Genomic DNA, 21,095 nt, shown 5'->3' on the forward strand with positions numbered 1-21,095 from the left:
TGATGCACCACAAAGAGTGGAATGTAAAGAAGGGCCATGGAAGATCCATCTGAAAAACATTCAAGAATATATGAGAAAAAAGAATATAATAAATTTTAAGAATTGTTATCTGATAAAGACAACATTTATTCAGCATGTATTGGATGTATACGGTATCAGTTTAGTCCTCTTGGCAACTTTATGAGGTAGGTATCTCATAAAGAATAAGTTAGATCTTAAGAAATTTGTTGATGTCCAAAAAAGATCAGTCATTGAGCAGAGATTTGAAATATAGATTTGTTTTAATTGTAACATTTGTATTATTTATTTTCTGTGAACTTACTATGGAAGTATTAATTTGAAATTAATTATATGTCCAGACTTTGGTGTAAATTATGGTAGATATGTAAAGGTTTATAAACTTAGTGAAATTGTGTTTTCCTTCAATAATAGGTATAGTGTAGGTGAGAAAAAAATGTGTGTAATTTGCTCTAAAAATTGTTAATATTTAGTTTTAATTGGTACATTAGTAGATGAATAAATCCTGTATGAGAGATTGAAACACTCAACAGTTCTTCTTGACTAAGTTTTCAAACAATACACTTCTTGTATTGAGAGTTTCCAGGATAGAACAAGCATTGCCACTATTCAGAAGTATCAATTAGATAATTATTTGATATTTAAAAATTAAACTTCTTCTAGAATATACTAGTTTGTTTAAAGATTGTGAAAGCCAGTTTTTTCCTGGAGTAAGAAAAATGTAGGATCTTTATCTAATTGAAAGAATTAAGTTAGTCAATTTTGATGTGTCCAATTTGTCAAAATATAGTAACTGAAAATACGTAGGAAAACTTGAAACAAAGTAGGCTGTTGAAAATAATCTTTTCTAGCATATTGAAGAGTTACAGTGGGTATGAGGAGAGATAAAATGTGGAATGTATAATAACTGCCAGATGAGTGTTGATCTAATTATGGAGAGTAAAGGAAGAGGTTTATACAAAAGAAAGTGGAGGAATATATAAGACAGCTTTGTTTTGATTTTTCCTGACACTAGGTAAATACTATAGAAGTAAAGGTATGAAGAGAATTAATGTCATGGTAATCGGGAAGTAAAAATCCTCATTAGAAATGAAAATAGTTTTAAGAAAGGAAGCTAGAGTAGTTGAGGAAATATATTTTTCTTATGAATCCAAATCTTTAATAATGTAATCATACAAACCTTAGGTAAGTCTTGATTAACGTAAGCCTGCATGAAAGACATTACTTAATGTTTACTCCAGAAATACTCAAAGTAATAATAATTGGTTGTAAATTTCAGTGCTGATTATTCAATACCAAAAATTTACAGCTGGATTATTTGTATAAATCAGGATGAATTATTTCTGTAAATAAATATATATTAGTTTGAAGTAAAACAATATTTGGAGTATCAAGTGATACTCCATATATAAGGTTAAAAGGCTATAATTGTTTTGTTTCATTATTAATTTTTAAAAAAAATTTTAAAAATGTGTATTTTTGAGAGAGAGAAAGAGAGAGGGAAACACAGAATCTGAAGCAGGCTCCAGCTGAAATTGCACACTTAACTGACTGAACCACCCAGGTGCCCCTATAGTTAATTCTTTATAAAGCTATTTTTCAATATTTTCTTCTCCATGTTTTAACATTATGGTTTGTATATTTAGGTCTTCAATTGACTTGAATAGATTTCAGTATATGATGTGAAGTGGGGATCCAGTTAATTTTTTTTTTTCCTCAAGTGAAATCAAGTATTCTATCACTGTATTGTGATAGTCCCAATCTTTACCCATTGATCTGCAATGCCAATTTTTATTTGTCTATAGCTTGGTTTCTAGGTATTCCATCCTTTTCTGCTTGTCTGTTTGTCCTTGAACTAATGCAGCTTTATTTTTATTTTGTTACAAAACTTTATAATAAATCTTGATGTTTGATAGGACAGGTCCCTACACTTTGTTCTTATTCAAGAATTTTTTTTTTTTTTTTTTAATTTTTTTTTTTTTTCAACGTTTATTTATTTTTGGGACACAGAGAGACAGAGCATGAACGGGGGAGGGGCAGAGAGAGAGGGAGACACAGAATCGGAAACAGGCTCCAGGCTCTGAGCCATCAGCCCAGAGCCTGACGCGGGGCTCGAACTCACGGACCGCGAGATCGTGACCTGGCTGAAGTCGGACGCTTAACCGACTGCGCCACCCAGGCGCCCCAAGAATTTTCTTAATTATTCTTGGCTCTTTCCTTTTGTGCATAAATTTTAGAATGAGTTTGTCAAGTACTTAAAAAATTCTTTTTGGGGTTTTTGTTTAGGATTGCATTGCATTTTTAGATTAATTTGGAAAAATGAGATCTTTACCATATAAGTTTTTCTATTTATGCATATATATTTCTATTTTTTCCTCTAGCTATTTTGTATATTTTAGTAACATGTAGTCTCTAAGTACATTAAATACAGGATTATAAAATGGTTAGGTTTTTTTTTGTTTTGTTTAAAAAATTTTTTTAAATTCTCTAAATGTTTTTATTTATTTTTGAGACAGAGAGAGGGCACAGAACATGAGCAGGAGAGAGAGGGAGACACAGAATCCGAAGCAGGCTCCGGGCTCTGAGCTGTCAGCACAGAGCCTGACGCGGAGCTTGAACTCACGGACCGTGAGATCATGACCTGAATTGAAGTCGTTTGCTTAACCAACTGAGCTACCCAGGCGCCCCTGTTTTGTTTTAGACTTCCACATCTTATGGTAGTGATCATTGCTAAGTTTGTTAGGTTCAAAAATTATAAAAATAATTGTGTTTGGGGAAAAATGCAAACCATGCAGAAGTGATTAAAAGAAAAATCTGGGGCAAATTATTATCTCTACAGCAATACTGTCCATTAGAATTTTCTGCGATGATGGAAATGTTGTATGTCTGTACTGTTCAATATGGTAACCATTAGTCACATTTAGTTTTGAACATTTGAAGTGTGATTAGTGCAACTGATGAATTGAATTTTAAAATTTTATTTGACTTTAATTAAGTTTTAAAAAATTTATTTGTTGTTTTTAGTAATCTGTACACCCAACGTGGGAGTTGAGCCCACAATCCCGAGATCAATAGTCATACTCTCTTCTGATATAGTCAGCCAGGGACCTCTAATTAATTAAATTCAAATAGTGATATGTGGTGAGTTGTTACAATATTAGTGCAGCTTAGGTCTTACTGCAGTATTGTACAGTTTTCTTCTAGGTGTACATTTTTGGTGAGGTTTATCCTGGGTATTTTATTTTAATTAAAAAAAATTTTTTTAAACATTTATTTATTTTTGAGAGGGTGGGAGACACAATCTGAAACAGGCTCCAGGCTCTGAGCTGTCAGCACAGCCTGACGTGGGGCTCGAACTCACGGACTGTGAGATCATGACCTGAGCCGAAGTCGGACTCTTAACCGACTGAGCCACCCGGGTGACTCCCTAGGTATTTTAAAAGTAAAGTTATTGCTATTGTGAGTAGAATATTTTTTCAGTAACATTTTTTCGATTATTGCTGGTATTTGGAAATGCTCCTGAATTTTGTGTATTTTCTTTAACTTGGTTACCTTGTTACCTGCATTAAAAGAAAGATGGTCCTTGGCTCTTCTGATTCTCTCTTTCAGAATTCCAGATTCTTAGATTTTGGGATAAAGCAGCATTAGGAATGTTGTTGAGGGATGGTGGTGTTGAGGGATGGTGACCTGATCATGCAGTTTGGAGAAAGTTCAATAATATTTTACTGTTATAAAGGTACGTTTAATGATTGATTAATGAAGGGGGCAAAGGAGTCAGGGATGACATTCCAACTTTTGGTTTTGGTGGTATTTACGATTGAGTTAGGGAGTATGAGAGAATGACATGTTAGAGGGAGTGGATAGATTGAGTTCAGTTTTGTTCATGCATGAGATGCATATGTGATATTCAGGTGGATTCGATTTATGTTTCTTGTGGGTAGAGGATTCATGGCTGGAGGGAAGTATAATAAATAAGCATTATACTTAATTTTACCTTGATATAATGCCATTCAATGAAGGTTAGCTGTTACTATACTATTATCAGCATCATCATCATCATCATCACCACCAAAATTATTAAATAGGTGGTATATAAAGCAACCAATGGGGCACCTGGCTGGCTCAGTCAGAAGAGTGTATGACTCTTGATTTGGGGGTCATGAGTTTGAGTCCCACATTGGACTTAGAGATTATATATGTATGTAGGTACATACATATGTATAAATAAAAAATAAAAAATAAAAGCAACCAATAGATAAGCCTTTCAGAGAAAGGGTAAAAGTGAAGGCAGCCGGTTGGAAGATAGAACACTGAATAAATGGATAGATGAAGAAGAATTGATTATGGAAGGGGCTGAAGAAGAAATAGTGAGTTTTTAGCAGAACTAAAACAGGGTCTCATGAAGTCACTGAGTTTGTATGACAGAGTGGTTAATAGTATCAAACGTAAGAGAGATGCCTAGTAACATAAAACCTACAAGAATTTAGTGGATTTGATAATAGGATGTCAGCAGTGACCTCAGGTAGATAAATCACGGTGGAATGATAAGGGACAGAAGTCAAATCGAAGAGTGTAAGAAATAAATGACAGGTGTGATGTAAAGTGGCCCAATTTTGTTGATATGGCCCAGTGGCCAAGCAGTAACATCTTCCAAGTCAAATTTTAAATTTCCTTTAATGAAAATACATGGCTAGTCATTTTGAATAATTATCAGTGATTTTTAAAAATAAAACATAAGTGGGGTGCCTAGGTGGCTCAGTCAGTTAAGTGTCTGACTTTGGCTCAGGTCGGGATCTCATGGCTGGTGAGTTCGAGTCCCGTGTTAGGCTCTGTGCTGGCAGCTGCTTTAGATTCTGTCTCCCTCTCTCTCTGCCCCTTGCTGCTGTACTCACTCTCTCACTCTCTCTTTCTCTCTTTCAAAACTAAACAAACATTAAACAAAATTAAAAATAAATAAAAATAAAAACTTAAGCAAAGAAAATTTAATAATATAAAGAGTATAGTTCTATTTAAGTGTAAATCTAGTTTCTTTTTCTTCAGCCTTCTGTAATTGAGTTTTAATCCTCATTTAGTTTACTAGTGAGAATTTAAAATGTTATTTTTATAAATCTTGTAACTTTTTGCTATTATTTTCGTTCTAATCCAGTGGTTTACTGTTTAATCTGTTTCTTGGTAAGCCTCTTAAAACATTGCTGTGGTGATTAACACTTTTGGCCTCCCTTTTTCCTTTCCAACATGTTTTGATATGTTTATTTTTTAATTGCTGGGGGTAATTAAACATGTTTAAAATCTTACCATACCCATACTATCTGATTGATTCTACCAATTCTATAAAATTTTGCATACTACTATTAGGATTCTTTGGACCATGTGGTAGTATTTGTAGATTTCTTCAAATTTTACTTAATTCTTGGAAGGCAATCTTAGTTGCAGGCATTTATGGAATATTTTATTGTTATATTGCTGTGTAAGCAAGTCTTAGCTTGGTGTTACCTATTTGTGTGATATTGGGTTGGCCATTTCATTTATGACTGGACTGTCTCTGGACTTGACAGCATTTTTAAGGACCTTTGTAGGTCTGAAATTTTATGTTATGCTTCTCTTCAGGGAAAGCACATTTGAATAAACAATGTTTGTTTCAATCTTAAGGCCCTACCTGTGTTTCATTACTGTTAGTTGCACACTGCTGCTGATCTAGCATATCTTAATAGTTATCTATCATGTATTAATACATTTTATTTATGTGTTCTGATATTTAATTATAAACCTAAATAACAGTGCCATTTTCCCATTGCCCATGATGGGAATGCCATGATGGGATTTTATTCTTGTGTGCTTCCTTTAATAGCTCGGATAGGGTTGAAGGAAAGTACTCCCCCTTGTCCTCTCCTACTTCTTGCCCTCTTCCCTTCTTTCTCTCTTTTCCCTCTTCCTCCTTTCCTTCCTTCTCTCTTTTTTCCTATCCACTTGTCACCTGTTGCTGTCAATATTTATACAATACAAATATTTTTAAAAAATTTATTTTAAAAATTTTACACAAAAAAAGTTTGAACTAATCTTCGGAGGCTTAAATGTTCATTGGTTGAAAAATTTAAGTGAAAACTACATCCAGAAGAATATTATAACCCCATTCTAAGGTATTATATCTATTTGTTTTTAATGTGATTTTTCTAGTTTCAAAACTAAAACATGCTAATTATTTACATTTCGAAAAAGCACAAAGAAGAGAATAAAAATAATCTGTAAAGCTATATAACATTTTGGTGTTACGTTTCCAATTCTTTTTGGGAGTATATTGCCATTTTTCCTTTTTTTTTTTTTTTTTTTTTAAACTTAATGCTGACCTGTTTCCCAGTGGTGTTATAATTTACTCGTTATAAATCTACTACTTTCTGGATAATGTTTGCTTCCACTTTTCCTTAAATGATGCTCGCATTGACATCCTTGTACCCAACTGTCTGATGTCTTCTTAATGGAAATTTGTAGTTATGCAATTGTTTCAAAATGTGAACAGTTTCAATTGCTTTCCTTCTCTATTTAAGCTAGATGAATTAGTCATTTTATTGAGGTGCAAGCATTACAGGAAAGGGAAGAGAGGTGAGTATTGAATGTAAATGTGTCGGCACCTCTCATGTATTATCTTATTTGATCCACATAGCAACATGAGATAGGTAGTTTTATCCTTCTTAGAGAAATTAAGTGGCTTGTCTACTTCCAAAAGCTAATTAATGGCTGAATCAGGACAGTAACACAGGTCTTAGACTTGCAATCTAATGTTCTTTCACTTAGAGGTTCTCTGCAGAGGCTAGAGGCAGGATAAAGTCCGTGCTTTCCTGTATTGTCTCCACCTTCCTTATCTTCTGATAGGAGTAGGCACTTGTCTTTATCCTCTGGCAACTTCAGACAGAAAAAAGGTTGAGAACTACCAGTATACCATTTTGCTGTCTCTGACTTTCTAGGGACCATGTTTATGTTTGAATTTAAGAAATGAATATAAAAACAGAACATCTATCTAATCATGTCTTTTGGAAACAAAATCCAACTAAAAAATAGGCTGTACTTAGTATCATTTTAGGAAAGACATGGTAGAAAGTAGAGGTATGTACATTTTAGTGAGAACTAGCTCCATTTCATTAGTAGGGGTTATGGTCCTGATGGTATATTTACCTTTATATTTATAATTTATACTTTGCCCACTTTCAAAATGAATGTGAGGCATTTGTTAGTTAACACATAATTTTTACAATTATAGGTTTGTACTATTTTTTTGTGTACATTTTAAAGGTGTTTTGGAAAGTTTTTGTTTCCTTAAAAATAACCATCTATATAGAGTTTGGTTGTAGTTTATGAGCTTTGGAAATATATTTAAATTGCGTGGAGGAACAAATAATCTTTCTCTATTAGTGCCTTTTTTCTAATTTGCAAATTAAATCAGTGTTCCATTTTAAAAATTAGAATAATTTTCAACATAATTATATATGTATATATGTATATATGTATATATGTATATATATATTTTTTTTAATGTTTATTTTTGAGAGAGAGAGAGCGAGAGAGACAGAGTGCAAGTGATGGAGGAGCAGAGAGAAAGAGAGACACAGAATCCGAAGCAGGCTCCAGGCTCTGAGCTGTCAGCACAGAGCCCGATGTGGGGCTCGAACTTAGGAACCATGAGATCATGACCTGAGTCGAAGTTGGTTGCTTAACCAACTGAGCCACCCAGGTGCCACATAAAATTAGAATAATTTTCTTTTGGGCGGGTAGATAATTAATAACAATAGGTTATTCTAGTGACTTTTCATATAGTTTATTAACCTAACTAAAATTGGGTAAAGTGAGTATAAGGGAGAGTTCTATGAAAAATGCAGATCTAGATGGAAGTTTATGAATATACACATCAGTATATTTATGGACATATGTAAATAAATAAACACATACATAGGCTTATGTGTAGTAAAGAATTTGGCCTTGTCCAAAGAGATGTCTGACCTTTGGCCCCAGCTTCTGAGAGGTAATCTACATCATACCTGATAGAAGTGTCATTTTGTTTAGGACAGGGCTGGCCACACCCCACAGAGTGACCAGTTATGTGATTTAGGGTTAAACTTTGGGTCATATAATATCAGTGGACCTGAAGACTGAGTTAACCATTGAGGCAGTCAGTTGATCAATCATGCCTATGTAGTGAAGCCCCAATAAAAAATATGGATATTGAAGCTTGGGTGAGCTTCCCTTGTTGGCAGTACTGCATATATTATAGTCACATATCAACAATGGTCTATATGGTCAACATACTGATGTCAGGACAGACTTCCCATTTGGAACCCTCCCAGACACTGCTCTATATGTCTTTTCCCTTGGACTTTGACCTGTATCCTTTTCTTATAATCCATAACTGTGAGTGTAATAGTTTTCAGGGAGTACTGTGAATCCTTCTAGTGAATTATTGAGCCAGAGGGTGGTTTTGGGAACTTCTAGAACTTGCAGTTGGTGTCAGAAGTGATGATAGCCTTTTTTTTTTTTTTTTTTTAATATTTAATTATTTTGTGAGAGTGAAAGCAGGGGAGGGACAGAGAAGATCACATGCAGGCTCCATGCTCAGTGTGAGACCTCCACAGGGCTTGATCTCATGACTATGAGATCATGACCTGAGCCAAAATCAAGAGTTGATTGCTCAACTGACTGAACCACCTGGGAACCCCAGAAGTGAGGATAATCTTGGGTACTGTTTCCTCAAATTTCGCATTTTGGCTAACTCTAAAATGCAGTGTGTAAGAGTCAAGGAAGAGATAAGGAAGAGAAAATTGAATTAAAAAAAACCTAGCCTGGGTGGCTCTCTTGTTTAAGGGTCTGACTTTTGATTTTGGCTTAGGTCATGATCTCACAGTCATGAGATCGAGCCCCATGCTGGGCTCCATGCTGAAGCTGAAGAATTAAGGCTTTTGAGATATGATAAAAGTTACCTGGTTTGGGGCAGAAGGAAATCAGATGAGAGAAAGAAATGATACGGGAAGAGTAACTACTTTGAAGTTTGTTTGGAATTAGAGAGCTAATTTGCTTGGAGAATAGTTCAAAATGAATCTTGTACATTTATTCTTGAGGATCTGGAGATGTACTCAGTCCATTGAGAGAGTAAAATTTCCTGTTTGCTGATTTAATCAAAATCAGGTCTATCCTTCCTTGCCTGCTTCTTGCCTATTTGGACTCCATTTTTTTTTTTTTTTTTTTTCTGGCCTCCACCATTTTCTTTAAATTCTTATCCTGAGACTTTAGAAGAGAAGGTTTTGTTGTTTTGTTTTGTTTTTTAATAGGAAAGGAACAGAGAAGAGAGATGAAATGGGGAAGGAAGAGAAAACAGATAAAAGCTCTCCCTTTTTTTGACTCTTTTAGGAAGGAGACTTTGTACTGTTTTGTTTGAACACTGTACATAGCTTTATCATAACCTTATCACACCACATTTATTTTTATTCTTACTCATTTACTGCATTGTGAGGTCCTTAAGTGCAAAAAATATTTGTTATTCTCTATCACTAGCCAGCTGGAGAAGGAAAATAACATTAATTGATTTGCTATTATCTATGTACAAAACACTTTGTTGAGACATAGATATCATCAAATCCACTAGTTTCAAAAAACTTTCATAAAAATGTTTTAATAAACATTAATAAGTTTCGTTACTAAGTTAATATTTATGATTTATAATGCTAAATAAAACTGATAAATCACTCTTAGTGGACTCTAAATACCATACGGCTTTGATACCTACCATAATCCATTTATTTAAAAAAATTTTTTTACCATCATTCATTTATAAAAAGACACAAACAAGCTCTTTTATTATTTTTTTTAAACATTTATTCAGCTTTTGAGAGACAGAAAGAGACAGAGAGTGAGTGGGAGAGGGGCAGAGGAAGAGGGAGACACAGAATCCAAAGCAGGCTCCTCTGAGCTGTCAGCACAGAGCCTGATGTGGGGCTCAAACTCACAAACTGTGACATCATGACCTGAGCTGAAGTTGGCTGCTTAACGGACTGAGCCACCCAGGTGCCCCCAAACTCTTTTCTTAACATTGAAAAATTTTATATTCCTTTCTCTATTTAAATTTATATTTGTATTATACTTTTTCCTGCCAGATTTTATCCTTATTTAATGTATTTTTGTGCATGAATTATATTTTTATGTAATATGCATATATTAGGAAGGTAATATATTTTTATACATTAAAGTCTTTTGTGCATATTAATCACCCTATCAGGTCTCTGCCACAAATATATGCCTGTAAATTGAATTTAAAGATATCTCCTAGGGGGCTCCTGAGTGATTGAATTGGTTAAGCGTCCTACTCTTGATTTCTGCTCAGGTTGTGATCTTGCCATTTATGAGATGGAGCCCTGTGTTGGTCCCCATGCTGACATTGCGGAGCCTGCTTGGGAGTCCCTCTCTCCTTCTCTCTGTGCCCCTCTCCTGCTCACGTGCATGTGTACACTCCTTCTCAAAAAATAAATTAAAAAACTTAAAAAAAATCTATTCATTAAATTGTAATTAACATATAGTTAGTAAAATAACGTAAATGTATTAAAATGTTGAGTAATTATTAAACAAGAAAAAATCTTATTGGTAATGCATCTTTTAATGAGGTGGATGAAGCTAATCTAATTTTTTTCTTTTAGTTCAGCCTTTCTTGGATAAATAATGCTCATTGCTGCAGTGAGACAATGTTCAGCATCAATTTTTTTTTCCTTTTTTCTTTTAGAGATGTGAAGAGGTTCAGGTTAGGCCCCCCTCAGAATGTGCCACTTTGGCGTGTGGATTATTTTGAGCTGAAGACACTTAAGACCCTTTGGGCTCAAGAGGAAGTAGTTTCCTTCCCTAACCACATGGAAGAATCTACACTGAGAGTCTTTCCAAGAATAAGGGTTATTAACAGAGATAAATTTTATCTAAGTGACCCATCTATATGGTAGGGCACACATCTAATTACCAAACATCTCTTATCACCGTTTGAAGTACATTCCTTTCCTTGAAATCCCAGACCCTTACTCCCTCTCCTTAGTTCAGAATGACAGGTATACCTCATTTTGTCTGACCGACTTTGGAATTTCCATGTCTGTGTGGATTCCCCGTACATATACCTATTAAAGTTGATTTTCTTCTGTTAATCTGTCAATTTGATTCTTAGTCTGGCTAGAAGGACCTTCAAGAGCACACAGGTTCTTGCTACCTGAGAAGGAAATGAGGAACTTTTGCTTCCTGACAGGTAGAAGTGCTGAGAAATGTGTTCACATAATTAATTGGATGGAAGTAGACAGAGCTTTGTTTCACCAGCATCACTTAATTGTGTGAGCATCTCTGTCATCAAATGGTCTATCATCAAAAATTATTTTTATTTGTCTATCAGCTGATAATTTGATTAGGTCCTTCAGTTATTTTGAAAGCAAAGAATTAGAAACCACCTGATTTCCAATTATTAGAGTCACTAGAGACATGCAGTTCTGGGAAATGCACCAAAAAAGACTTTAGTACGTCTTCTTAAATAGCTAGTAATCATATCTATTAGTGTTTTACTTATAGGTGTATGTTTACCTAAACAGTTTAGGACATGCTGGGGAAAGTTAAATATTGTTAATTTCAATATACCTATGTCAAAAGGATTAAAAAAAATTTTTTTAATGTTTATTTTTGAAGGAGAGAGAGTGTGAGTGGGGGGGGGGCGGGCAGAGAGAGAGGGAGACACAGAATCTGAAGCAGGTTCCAGGCTCTGAGCTGTCAGCACAGAGCCTGACGTGGGGCTTGAACCCACAAATCGCAAGGTCATGACCTGAGCCGAAGTTGGATGCTCAACCGACTGGGACACCTAGGTGCCCCAAAAGGATTTTTTTTTTTTAATAGAATGTTTTTATTGAGTGCTTTAAACATGTTTTAGTCAAAATCATTCATTCAGTTGAAGGCCATTGTCTGCTGTGGAACGATTGGTAAAACTGTTCTTCATTGTCAAACAAATCAGGTTTGCTTTCATGATAGAAAAAGTCTGGCTTCAGTTTTCAGTTCAAATAAATGATTTGATTTTTGTTTCTGTGACAACCATGTTCTGATAGTTAATCCTCAGTAGATAAATGGAAGGCAAGGAACCTTGTTTAAAATTATTGCTTGGAAGAAGTAAGTTGACTCTTGGTTTTTTTTTTTTTAATTTATTTTAATGTTTATTTATTCTTGTGTGTGTGTGTGTGTGTGTGTGTGTATGTGTGAGAGAGAGAGAGAGAGCGCGCACGGGGGATGGGGGGAATGAGTGGGGGAGGGGCGGAGCGAAAGAAAGACACAGAATCTGAAGGAGGCTCCAGGCTTCAAGCTGTCAGCACAGAGCCCAGTGCGGGGCTCGAACCCACAAGTCGTGAGATCATGACCTGAGCCTAAGTTGGATGCTTAACTGACTGAGCCACCCAGGCGCCCGAAAAGATAAACTTTTTAAAGAAAACTGTAATCAACTTGTGCCCTATTCTATAATATACCTGAAAATAGAACATCCTACGACAGATAGTTCCCCATTGATAATTTGTGGCTTCATTCTTTACAGAAATAATGTATAAAACAGGAATTCCTGTGGGCAGTTTATGGTACTTTACTTACAGAGGCTTTGAAGATAAAAATATTATGAACCATTTCTTGTTTAGCACTTCAGAGGTTTTTATACCCCAGCCAGTGTAGTACAGTTCTATTTAGGATGTGTGAGAGGTTTGCCATTCTTTTCATAAAGTGGGTAAAGGGACTTGTGAAAGGGGAGGCAAGAAAGGAGACTCTACATGCATGACCTTTCCACTTAAACCTCTGACCCATTGTCAGGCAGCTTAGTTTTAGGAAAGAATTAAACACAAGTGGGAATTGAAGACCTGGGAATTGCCATCCAGTGTTTATTTTTTTCTGTATACTCCTCAGAAACAGTTACCTTTAGCAGTACAAATTATATGGTAATTTGAAAGATAAATGTTCTAATATTTATCGCAACTTCTGTTTTATAGACAGGGAAAGTGAGACTTAAAGAAATGAAATGATTGCCTATGGTCATTAAGCTAATAAATAACAACTTATTTTTCCTCCTGTGTCATGCCACCTAGGACATAGTCTGGTGCATAGATGTTTACTGTATATTTAATGAATGAATAACTGCTTATTGTTTTGTGAACTTCTAAATACTTATTGTAGTAATTTCTTGAATTTCTTGCCTCAGTACTAGAGGCATGTAACATTGCAGATTATTCACTACAGAAGAATATTGAAGATACCTTGTGTTGTCAAAGGTCAGGTTGATCCTACTTCAGTTCTTTGGATGGTGTCTGTGGCAGTGACTAATAGAACAACGAAGAATTTAGGTATTTTTCAATGTTTTATCAATGAAGACAGAGGACTGTAACAGTGTAGTAGTGCTTATTTGATAGGAGTTAACTCATTGTATGCTGATATCACAGTCAGATGTCCATGAGGCAAAGGTACTTATATGTTTATATGATGTATTTTTTTGTTTCTGTGTTACAGGTATTCTCTTAAACCAAATGACCAAATCTTGGCTGAAGACAAACACAAGGAATTGTAAGTACATTAAACCCTAGGTAGTACATGGTTTATTCCTCTATGGAGGTGTATGTAAACAATCTGAGTTTTCAAATGATATAAAATATAAAGATGTAATTAACACTATTACCTTAATACTAGTAAGATTAGGATAATTTACATTACATAAGATTAACATAGGAAATAATTGTTTCTGCATGCGTGTTAAAACATGTAGTATTGCATCATCTAGACTAAGGGCATATTGGGAAATAAATAATTTCATTTTCTTTCCCCAGATAAAATATTAAAGTGTTGTTAATTTTACTCAATTGACTTCCCCAACCTCATTATTAAGATGACAAAATGTAATTTTGTTTCTTTTGTTTCTTTATGAAAAGGTAAATGCCTAGTATTGATTGGCATAAGGAAAAACACTTTAAAGTTTGGTATATGAACAAAATTTTGTTCCTTTTTAAAATTTTAATGTTCTTAGGGTTCTTTCAGGGAAAAATAACTTGAACATATGATTCTGGGATATCTCCATTGCTATTTTTCTGCTCTGTTATAGTATATTATTTCACAAGAACTTTGAGGTTTTTAGTTAAAAATGATAGGTTTGGGAATTTTAAAATTTCATCTTAATCTTTTTAGTGTCATTGTCCAAAGGAGACAGCTATAAAATAATTTATATGCTTCTATTTTCTACTTAGTCTACTTTATTTTTCCCATTGTACCATAAGAAAGTTCTGATAGCCTTAATTACTATGCGAACACTTAATGTCAAATAATACTGTGGAATTAAAAATTCGAGGAATCTGTGGCTGGCTATACACCTTCAGGTCGGACTACACTTATTCAAGATATCCTTATTAAGGTTCTATCCTTTAATAAATATACTCATGAATTTTACAAACTTCTGTCAGGATTTTCCTGATGTTTGACACTCCCTAATGTTAAAGATATTTTAACTTCTAACTCAGGTCCCTTATGGTTTAATTTAATGCAGTCTTCAATTTGTATATATCTGTATGAAGAATAATTTTTTGTACATAGAGTCCTTCAAGACTATTATTTTTAGACTTAGCATCAGGAATATAGTCATTGATACTGTAATAGCATTATGTGGTGACAGATGGTAGTTATACTTGTGAGCATAGCATAGCATGTAGAGATACTATAGCTATACTATGTCATATAGCTGAAACTAATGTGAAGCTTTGTGTCACCTATATGCAGATAAAAAGTACACACACAAAATATTTTTTTCTCAAGGTTATATAGTGATTTTTCAAAACAATTTTATTGTATTTTTTAATGTTTGTTTTTGAGAGACAGAGACACAGAGTATGAGTGGAGAAGGGGCAGAGAGAGAGAGGGAGACACAGAATCCAAAGCAGGCTCCAGGCTCTGAGCTGTCAGCGCAGAGGCTGACTCGGGCCTGACTCACCAGCTGACTGAGCCCCCCAACCACCCCAAGGTATAGCATTTTAAATATCATGGGTATTTTTATGGCCCCTTAATCAGGGGCCATTTTCTTTCATGTCTTTGAAATTACAGAACTTTGATTCTAGAAATGAGCCATAGAACTAATATCCATTTTTTTTTTATAATGAATTAGGAGGGATTTATATGATAAATGACTTGCTGATAAATGACTTACACTGCTACTTACTGACAATAGTGGACCAGAATCTGTTTCCTGATTCCCATTTAGGTGCTTTTTCTGTGCACCAAGCCATTCCCTAAGTATATAGTGATTTTTTTAAAACAGTGATTTTTTTTTTTAAATTAAAAGGGTCGATATCCATTGCAATACTCAATAACTGTTTATAATGACTATTTAATTTTATAGTATTATACTATGGTTTTAGAAACCAGCTCAGACCAATAGCAACTTATTGAGTGTGTTGAAGAAAATTTAGTCAAATATTATGTATGCCTGACTTCAAAATGCAAAGCTCTTCTCATTCTTCCAAGGAAAGGGAGTAATACAAAGCTTTTGATCAACTTGGTCCTAAAAGTTTTGAGAGATGTTTATGAAATAAGTCAATTTTTTAAAAAATTTTTTTTTCAACGTTTATTTATTTTTGGGACAGAGAGAGACAGAGCATGAATGGGGGAGGGGCAGAGAGAGAGGGAGACACAGAATCGGAAACAGGCTCCAGGCTCTGAGCCATCAGCCCAGAGCCCGACGCGGGGCTCGAACTCACGGACCGCGAGATCATGACTTGGCTGAAGTCGGACGCTTAACCGACTGCGCCACCCAGGCGCCCCTGAAATAAGTCAATTTTATAGTTATATATAATTTAGTTTATTTACACCATACATTTACAACCATATACTATGTGAAGTAATTAAATGAATTTTTTTCTTTTTTACTTCTCAGTTCTTTGAACATTCACAATCTAACTACATTTTATGTGAAATAATTTTAAAGTACTTTTTTCTTTTTTTACTCTTTCTTTGAACATTCAGCATCTTTGTCATCGACATCTTTGTCACCACTAGAACCTTTTTCTCTAGAACACATTAGTCTTCTTTGACCTAAATTGTTTGATTCCATGTATGATACTTTCATTGGGCATTTCATCCTAAGGTATAAATGCCTCTTACATGAGAAAAGTATTTTTTTTAAATTGATTTTGATATGTGGTCATTATCTTTATAAGCTGTTTGCTATATTGATTTTTAATTAATTTTTAAAATTTAAATCCAAGTTAGTTACATATACTGTAATAATGATTTCAGTAATAGAATTTTGTGATTCATCACTTACATATAACACTCAGTGTTCCTCCCAACAAGTGCCCTCCTTAATGTCCATCGCCCATTTAGTTCATCCCTCCACCTGACACCCTGTCAGTAGCCCCCAGTTTGTTCTCTGTATTTAAGAGTCTCTTATGGTTTGTCACCCTCCCTGTTTTTATATTATTTTTGTTTCCCTTCCCCTGTTCATCTGTTTTGTTTCTTAAATTCCACATATGAGTATATCTTACGATATTTGTCTTTCTCTGACTGACTTATTTAGTATAATACACTTCAGTTGCATCCATATTGTAAATGGCAAGATTTCATTCTTTTTGATTGCCAAGTATTATTCCATCATATATATATATATATATATATATATATATATATATATATATATATGTTCCATCACGTATATATATACACACACACACACATGCGCGCACACACACACACATACACATACATATACAGACACACACCACATCTTCTTTATCCATTCATCAGTCGATGGACGTTTGGGCTCTTTCCATACTTTGGCTATTGTTGATAGTATTGCTATAAACATGGGGTTCATGTGCCACTTAGAATTAGCATTTTTGTATTCTTTGGATAAATACCTAGTAGTACAACTTCTGGGTCATAGGATAGTTCTATTTTTAATTTTTTGAGGAACCTCCATACTGTTTTCCAGAGGGGCTACACCAGTTTGCATTCCCAGCAACAGTGCAAAAGGGTTCCCCTTTGTCTGCATCCTTGCCAACATCTGTTGTCTGAGTTGTTAATTTTAGCCATTCATCATGATGGGTGTGAGTTGGTATCTCCTTGTGGTTTTGATTTGTATTTCCCAGATGATGAGTGATGTTGAGCATCTTTCCTTGTGTCTGTTAGCCATCTGGATGTCTTCTTTGGAAAAATGTCTATTCATGTCTTCTGCCCATTTCTTCACTAGATTATTTGTTTTTTGGCTGTTGAGTTTGATAAGTTCTTTATAGATTTTGGATACTAACCTTTTATCTGATACATCATTTGCAAACATCTTCTCCCATTCCATTGGTTGCCTTTTAGTTTTGCTGGTTATTTCCTTTGCTGTGCAGTAGCTTTTTATCTTGATGAGGTTCCAATAGTTCATTTTTGCTTTTGTTTCCCTTGGTTCTGGAGATATGTCAAATAAGAAGTTGTTGCAGCTGAGGTCAGAGAGATTGTGGCCTGTTTTCTTCTCCAGAATTTTGATGGCTTTCTGTCTTACATTTAGGTCTTTGATCCATTTTGAGTTTATTTTTTATGTACGGTGTAAGAAAGTGGTCCAGGTTCATTCTTCTGCATGTTGCTGTCCAGTTTTCCCAGAACCACTTGCTGAAGAGACTGTCTTTATTCCATTTGATATTCTTTCCTGCTTTGTCAAAGATTAGTTGGCCATATGTTTGTGGGTCCATTTCTGGGTTCTCTATTCTGTTCCATTTTTCTGTGTACTTGTTTTTTTTTGCCAGTACCATATTGTCTTGATGAGTACAGCTTTGTAATACATCTTGAAGGCCAGAAATGTGATGCCTCCAGCTTTGGATTTTCTTTCAACATTACTTTGACTATTCGGGGCCTTTTCTGGTTCCATACAAATTTTGGAATTGTTTGTTCTAGCCTTCTGTGAAGAATGCTGTGTTATTTTGTTAGGATTGCATTGGATATGTAGATTTCTTTGGGTAGTATTGACATTTTAACAATATTTGTTTTTCCAATCCAAGAGCATGGAATGTTTTTCCATTTTTTTGTGTCATCTTCAAAAAGCTTTTTTTTTCATAAGCCTTCTATAGTTTTCAGTGTATAGATTTTTCACTTCTTTGGTTAGGTTTATTATTAGGTATTTTATGGTTTGGTGCAATTGTAAATGAGATCAATTCCTTGATTTCTCTTTCTGCTGCTTCATTATTGGTGTATAGAAATGCGACCAATTTCTGTACATTGATGTTATATCTTGCGGCTTTGCTGAATTCATGTATCAGTTCTAGCAGTTTTTTGGTAGAGTCTTTTGGGTTTTCCACATAGGAGTATCATGTCGTCTACAAAGAGTGAAGGTTTGACTTCCTTCTTGCTGATTTGGATGCCTTTTATTTCTTTCTGTTGTCTGATTGCTGAGGCTAGGACTTTAAATCCTATGTTGACAGTGGAGAGAGTGGACATCCCTGTCATGTTCCTGACCTTAGGGAGAAAGTTCTCAGTTTTTCCCCATTGAGGAGGATATTAGCTGTGGGTCTTTTGTATATGGCCTTTATATGAGGTCTAAAATGAGTCTCTTGTAAGCAGCATGTAGATGGGTCTTATTTTCTTATCCATGCTGATACACCCTGTGTCTTTTGATTGGAGCGTTTAGTCCATTGACATTTAGAGTGGGTACTGAAGGATATGAATTTAGCACCATGTTGCCTGTTGAATTGGTGTTTCTGGTGATGTTCTCTGGTCCTTTCTATTCTTTGTTGCTTTTGGTCTTTTTATTTTTGTTTTGTCTTTTCTCTGCTCAAAGAATTTAAGAATTTAAGTATCCTCCTTAAAATTTCTTGGAGAGCTGGTTTAGTTTTTGTTTGGGAAACTGTCTTTCCTTCTATTTTGAATGACAGCCTTGTTGGATAAAGAATTCTTGGCTATGTATTTTTCTGATTCAGCACATTGAATATATCCTGCCACTCCTTTCTGGCCTGCCAAGTTCTGTGGATAGGTCTACTGTGAACCTGATCTGTCTTCCATTATAGGTTAAGGACTTTTTTCCTTTGCTGCTTTCATAATTTTTTCCTTTTCTGTGTATTTTGTGAATTTTACTATGGTATGCCTTGGTGATGGTCAGTTTTTGTTGAATCTAATGGGGTTCTCTGTAATTCTTGGATTTTGATATCTGTGCCATTCCCCAGATTAGTAAAGTTTTCCACTAAAATTTGCTCACATAAACCTTCTGCGCCTTTTTCCTCTCTCTTCATATTCTGGGACTTCTATGATTCAGATGTTATTCCTTTTTAATAAGTCTCTGAGTTCTCTAAGTCTTGTATCATGATCTTTTGCCTTTATTTCCCTCTTTTTTTCTGCTTTATTATTCTCCATAATTTTATCTTCTGTATTGCTGACTCGCTGGTCTGCTTTGTCCATCCTTGCTGTCATGGCATACGTTTGAGATTGCATCCTGGTTATAGCATTTTTAATTTCAGCCTAAATTTTATTTCTTTTATCTCTGCAAAAAGGGGTTCTCTGGTGTCTTCTATGCCTTTTTCAAGTCCACCTGGTATTCTTATTATCGTGTTTCTAAATTCTGGTTCAGACATCTTACTTATATCTGTGTTAAGTCCGTGGCTTTCATTTTTTCCTATTCTTCTTTTGGGGTGAATTCCTTTGTCATTTTGGAGGAAGAAAAAAATTAATAACATTAAAAATAAAAATTAAAAACAAAACAAAAAATCAAATAAAGGAAGCTAGATTCTAGGTATGTTTTGGTCTGCTTGTTGAAAGAAGCTTGATGGAGAAATAAGGGAAAGGTAGGAACAAATTTAAAACTTAAAAAAATTATATAATAAAATAGAAAAAATAAAATAAACAAAATAAAATAGAATAAAGAAGTAAAAAAATAAAAAATAAAGTAAAAAATAAATTTTTCCTATTCTGTATCCAAGAAAGGAAAAAAAAGAAAGATAAAAGAAAACAATTTAAGCAAAAACAGAAGCAAAGAAAATGAACAAATAAATGAACCAGAAAACAGAATGAAACTCGAATGAAGTTACGTCCAGTTTCCCCTAGAACTCAAACTATGAAGCACTCTATAGTTTGAACACTAAGCAGATGGAGTGACTTGTGCTGGTATTCCTGTGGGATGTGCTTGGAGGGTGCAGTTGGGCAGGGCTTGGTGTAATGGCTCTGTTCTCCATTAGGTGGCGCTGTTTAGCTTACTGGGGTGGATCAGTGTGCATGCATGCATTCATGGGAGATGTGGAAATGAATGGCTTCACCCAGCTCCGTAGTCTGGCGCAGAAACTTCATACTCTCACCGACCTACGATCAAGCTCCTTTGTCTCAGCCCTCCATCCACTCCCTGCCTGTATCCTGCCTGTGTCCAAGCTGTCTGTCTGCCAGGCAGCACTTCCTTCCAGAATTTTATCTCAGATGGTGTTGTTTGAAAACCCCACACTTCAGGGGCACCTAGGTGACTCAGTCGGTTAAGTGTCTGACTTCAGCTCAGGTCATGATCTCCCGGTTCATGAATTTGAGCCCTGCATTGGGCTCTGTGCTGACAGCTCAGAGCCTGGAGCCTGCTTCAGATTCTGTGTCTCCCTCTCTCTCTGCCCCTCCCCTGCTCACACTCTGTCTCTCTCTCTCAAAAATGAATAAACTTGGGGCGCCTGGGTGGCTCAGTCGGTTGAGCATCCGACTTCGGCTCAGGTCATGATCTCGCAGTCTGTGGGTTCGAGCCCTGCGTCAGGCTCTGTGCTGACAGCTCAGATCCTGGAGCCTGTTTCCAATCCTGTTTCTCCCTCTCTCTCTGCCCCTCCCCCAGTCTCACTTTGTCTCACTCTGTCTCTCAAAAATAAATAAATATTAAAAAAAATTTTTTTTTAAATGAATAAACTTAAAAAAAAATTAAAAAAAACAAGCAAACCCCATACTTCAGAGACCCATGCCAGCTCTCTTGGGGAGGGTCTTGCTGAGCAATGGCTGGGTGCTAGTTTGCCCCAGAAAATGTTTGTGTGATTGCGCAGTGGCAGAGGTTCAGAGATTACGGCAAATCACAACACACATCTGGCACAAGGTTT

General features: G+C 35.2%; 1 protein-coding gene across 2 annotated transcripts in view; it reads left to right on the forward strand.

The window, feature by feature from the left end:
• The window catches only part of ADK (adenosine kinase), a 521,304-nt gene that overhangs the window by 53,615 nt on the left and 446,594 nt on the right, over positions 1-21,095 (forward strand). For both annotated transcript variants that reach the window (XM_047825350.1, XM_047825351.1), the window contains exon 3: positions 13,546-13,599. In XM_047825350.1, coding sequence (XP_047681306.1) covers positions 13,546-13,599 — 54 coding nt within the window. The remainder of the gene's footprint in view (positions 1-13,545; positions 13,600-21,095) is intronic.

This window comes from Prionailurus viverrinus, chromosome D2, assembly GCF_022837055.1.
Source record: "Prionailurus viverrinus isolate Anna chromosome D2, UM_Priviv_1.0, whole genome shotgun sequence".
Classification (NCBI taxonomy): domain Eukaryota; kingdom Metazoa; phylum Chordata; class Mammalia; order Carnivora; family Felidae; genus Prionailurus; species Prionailurus viverrinus.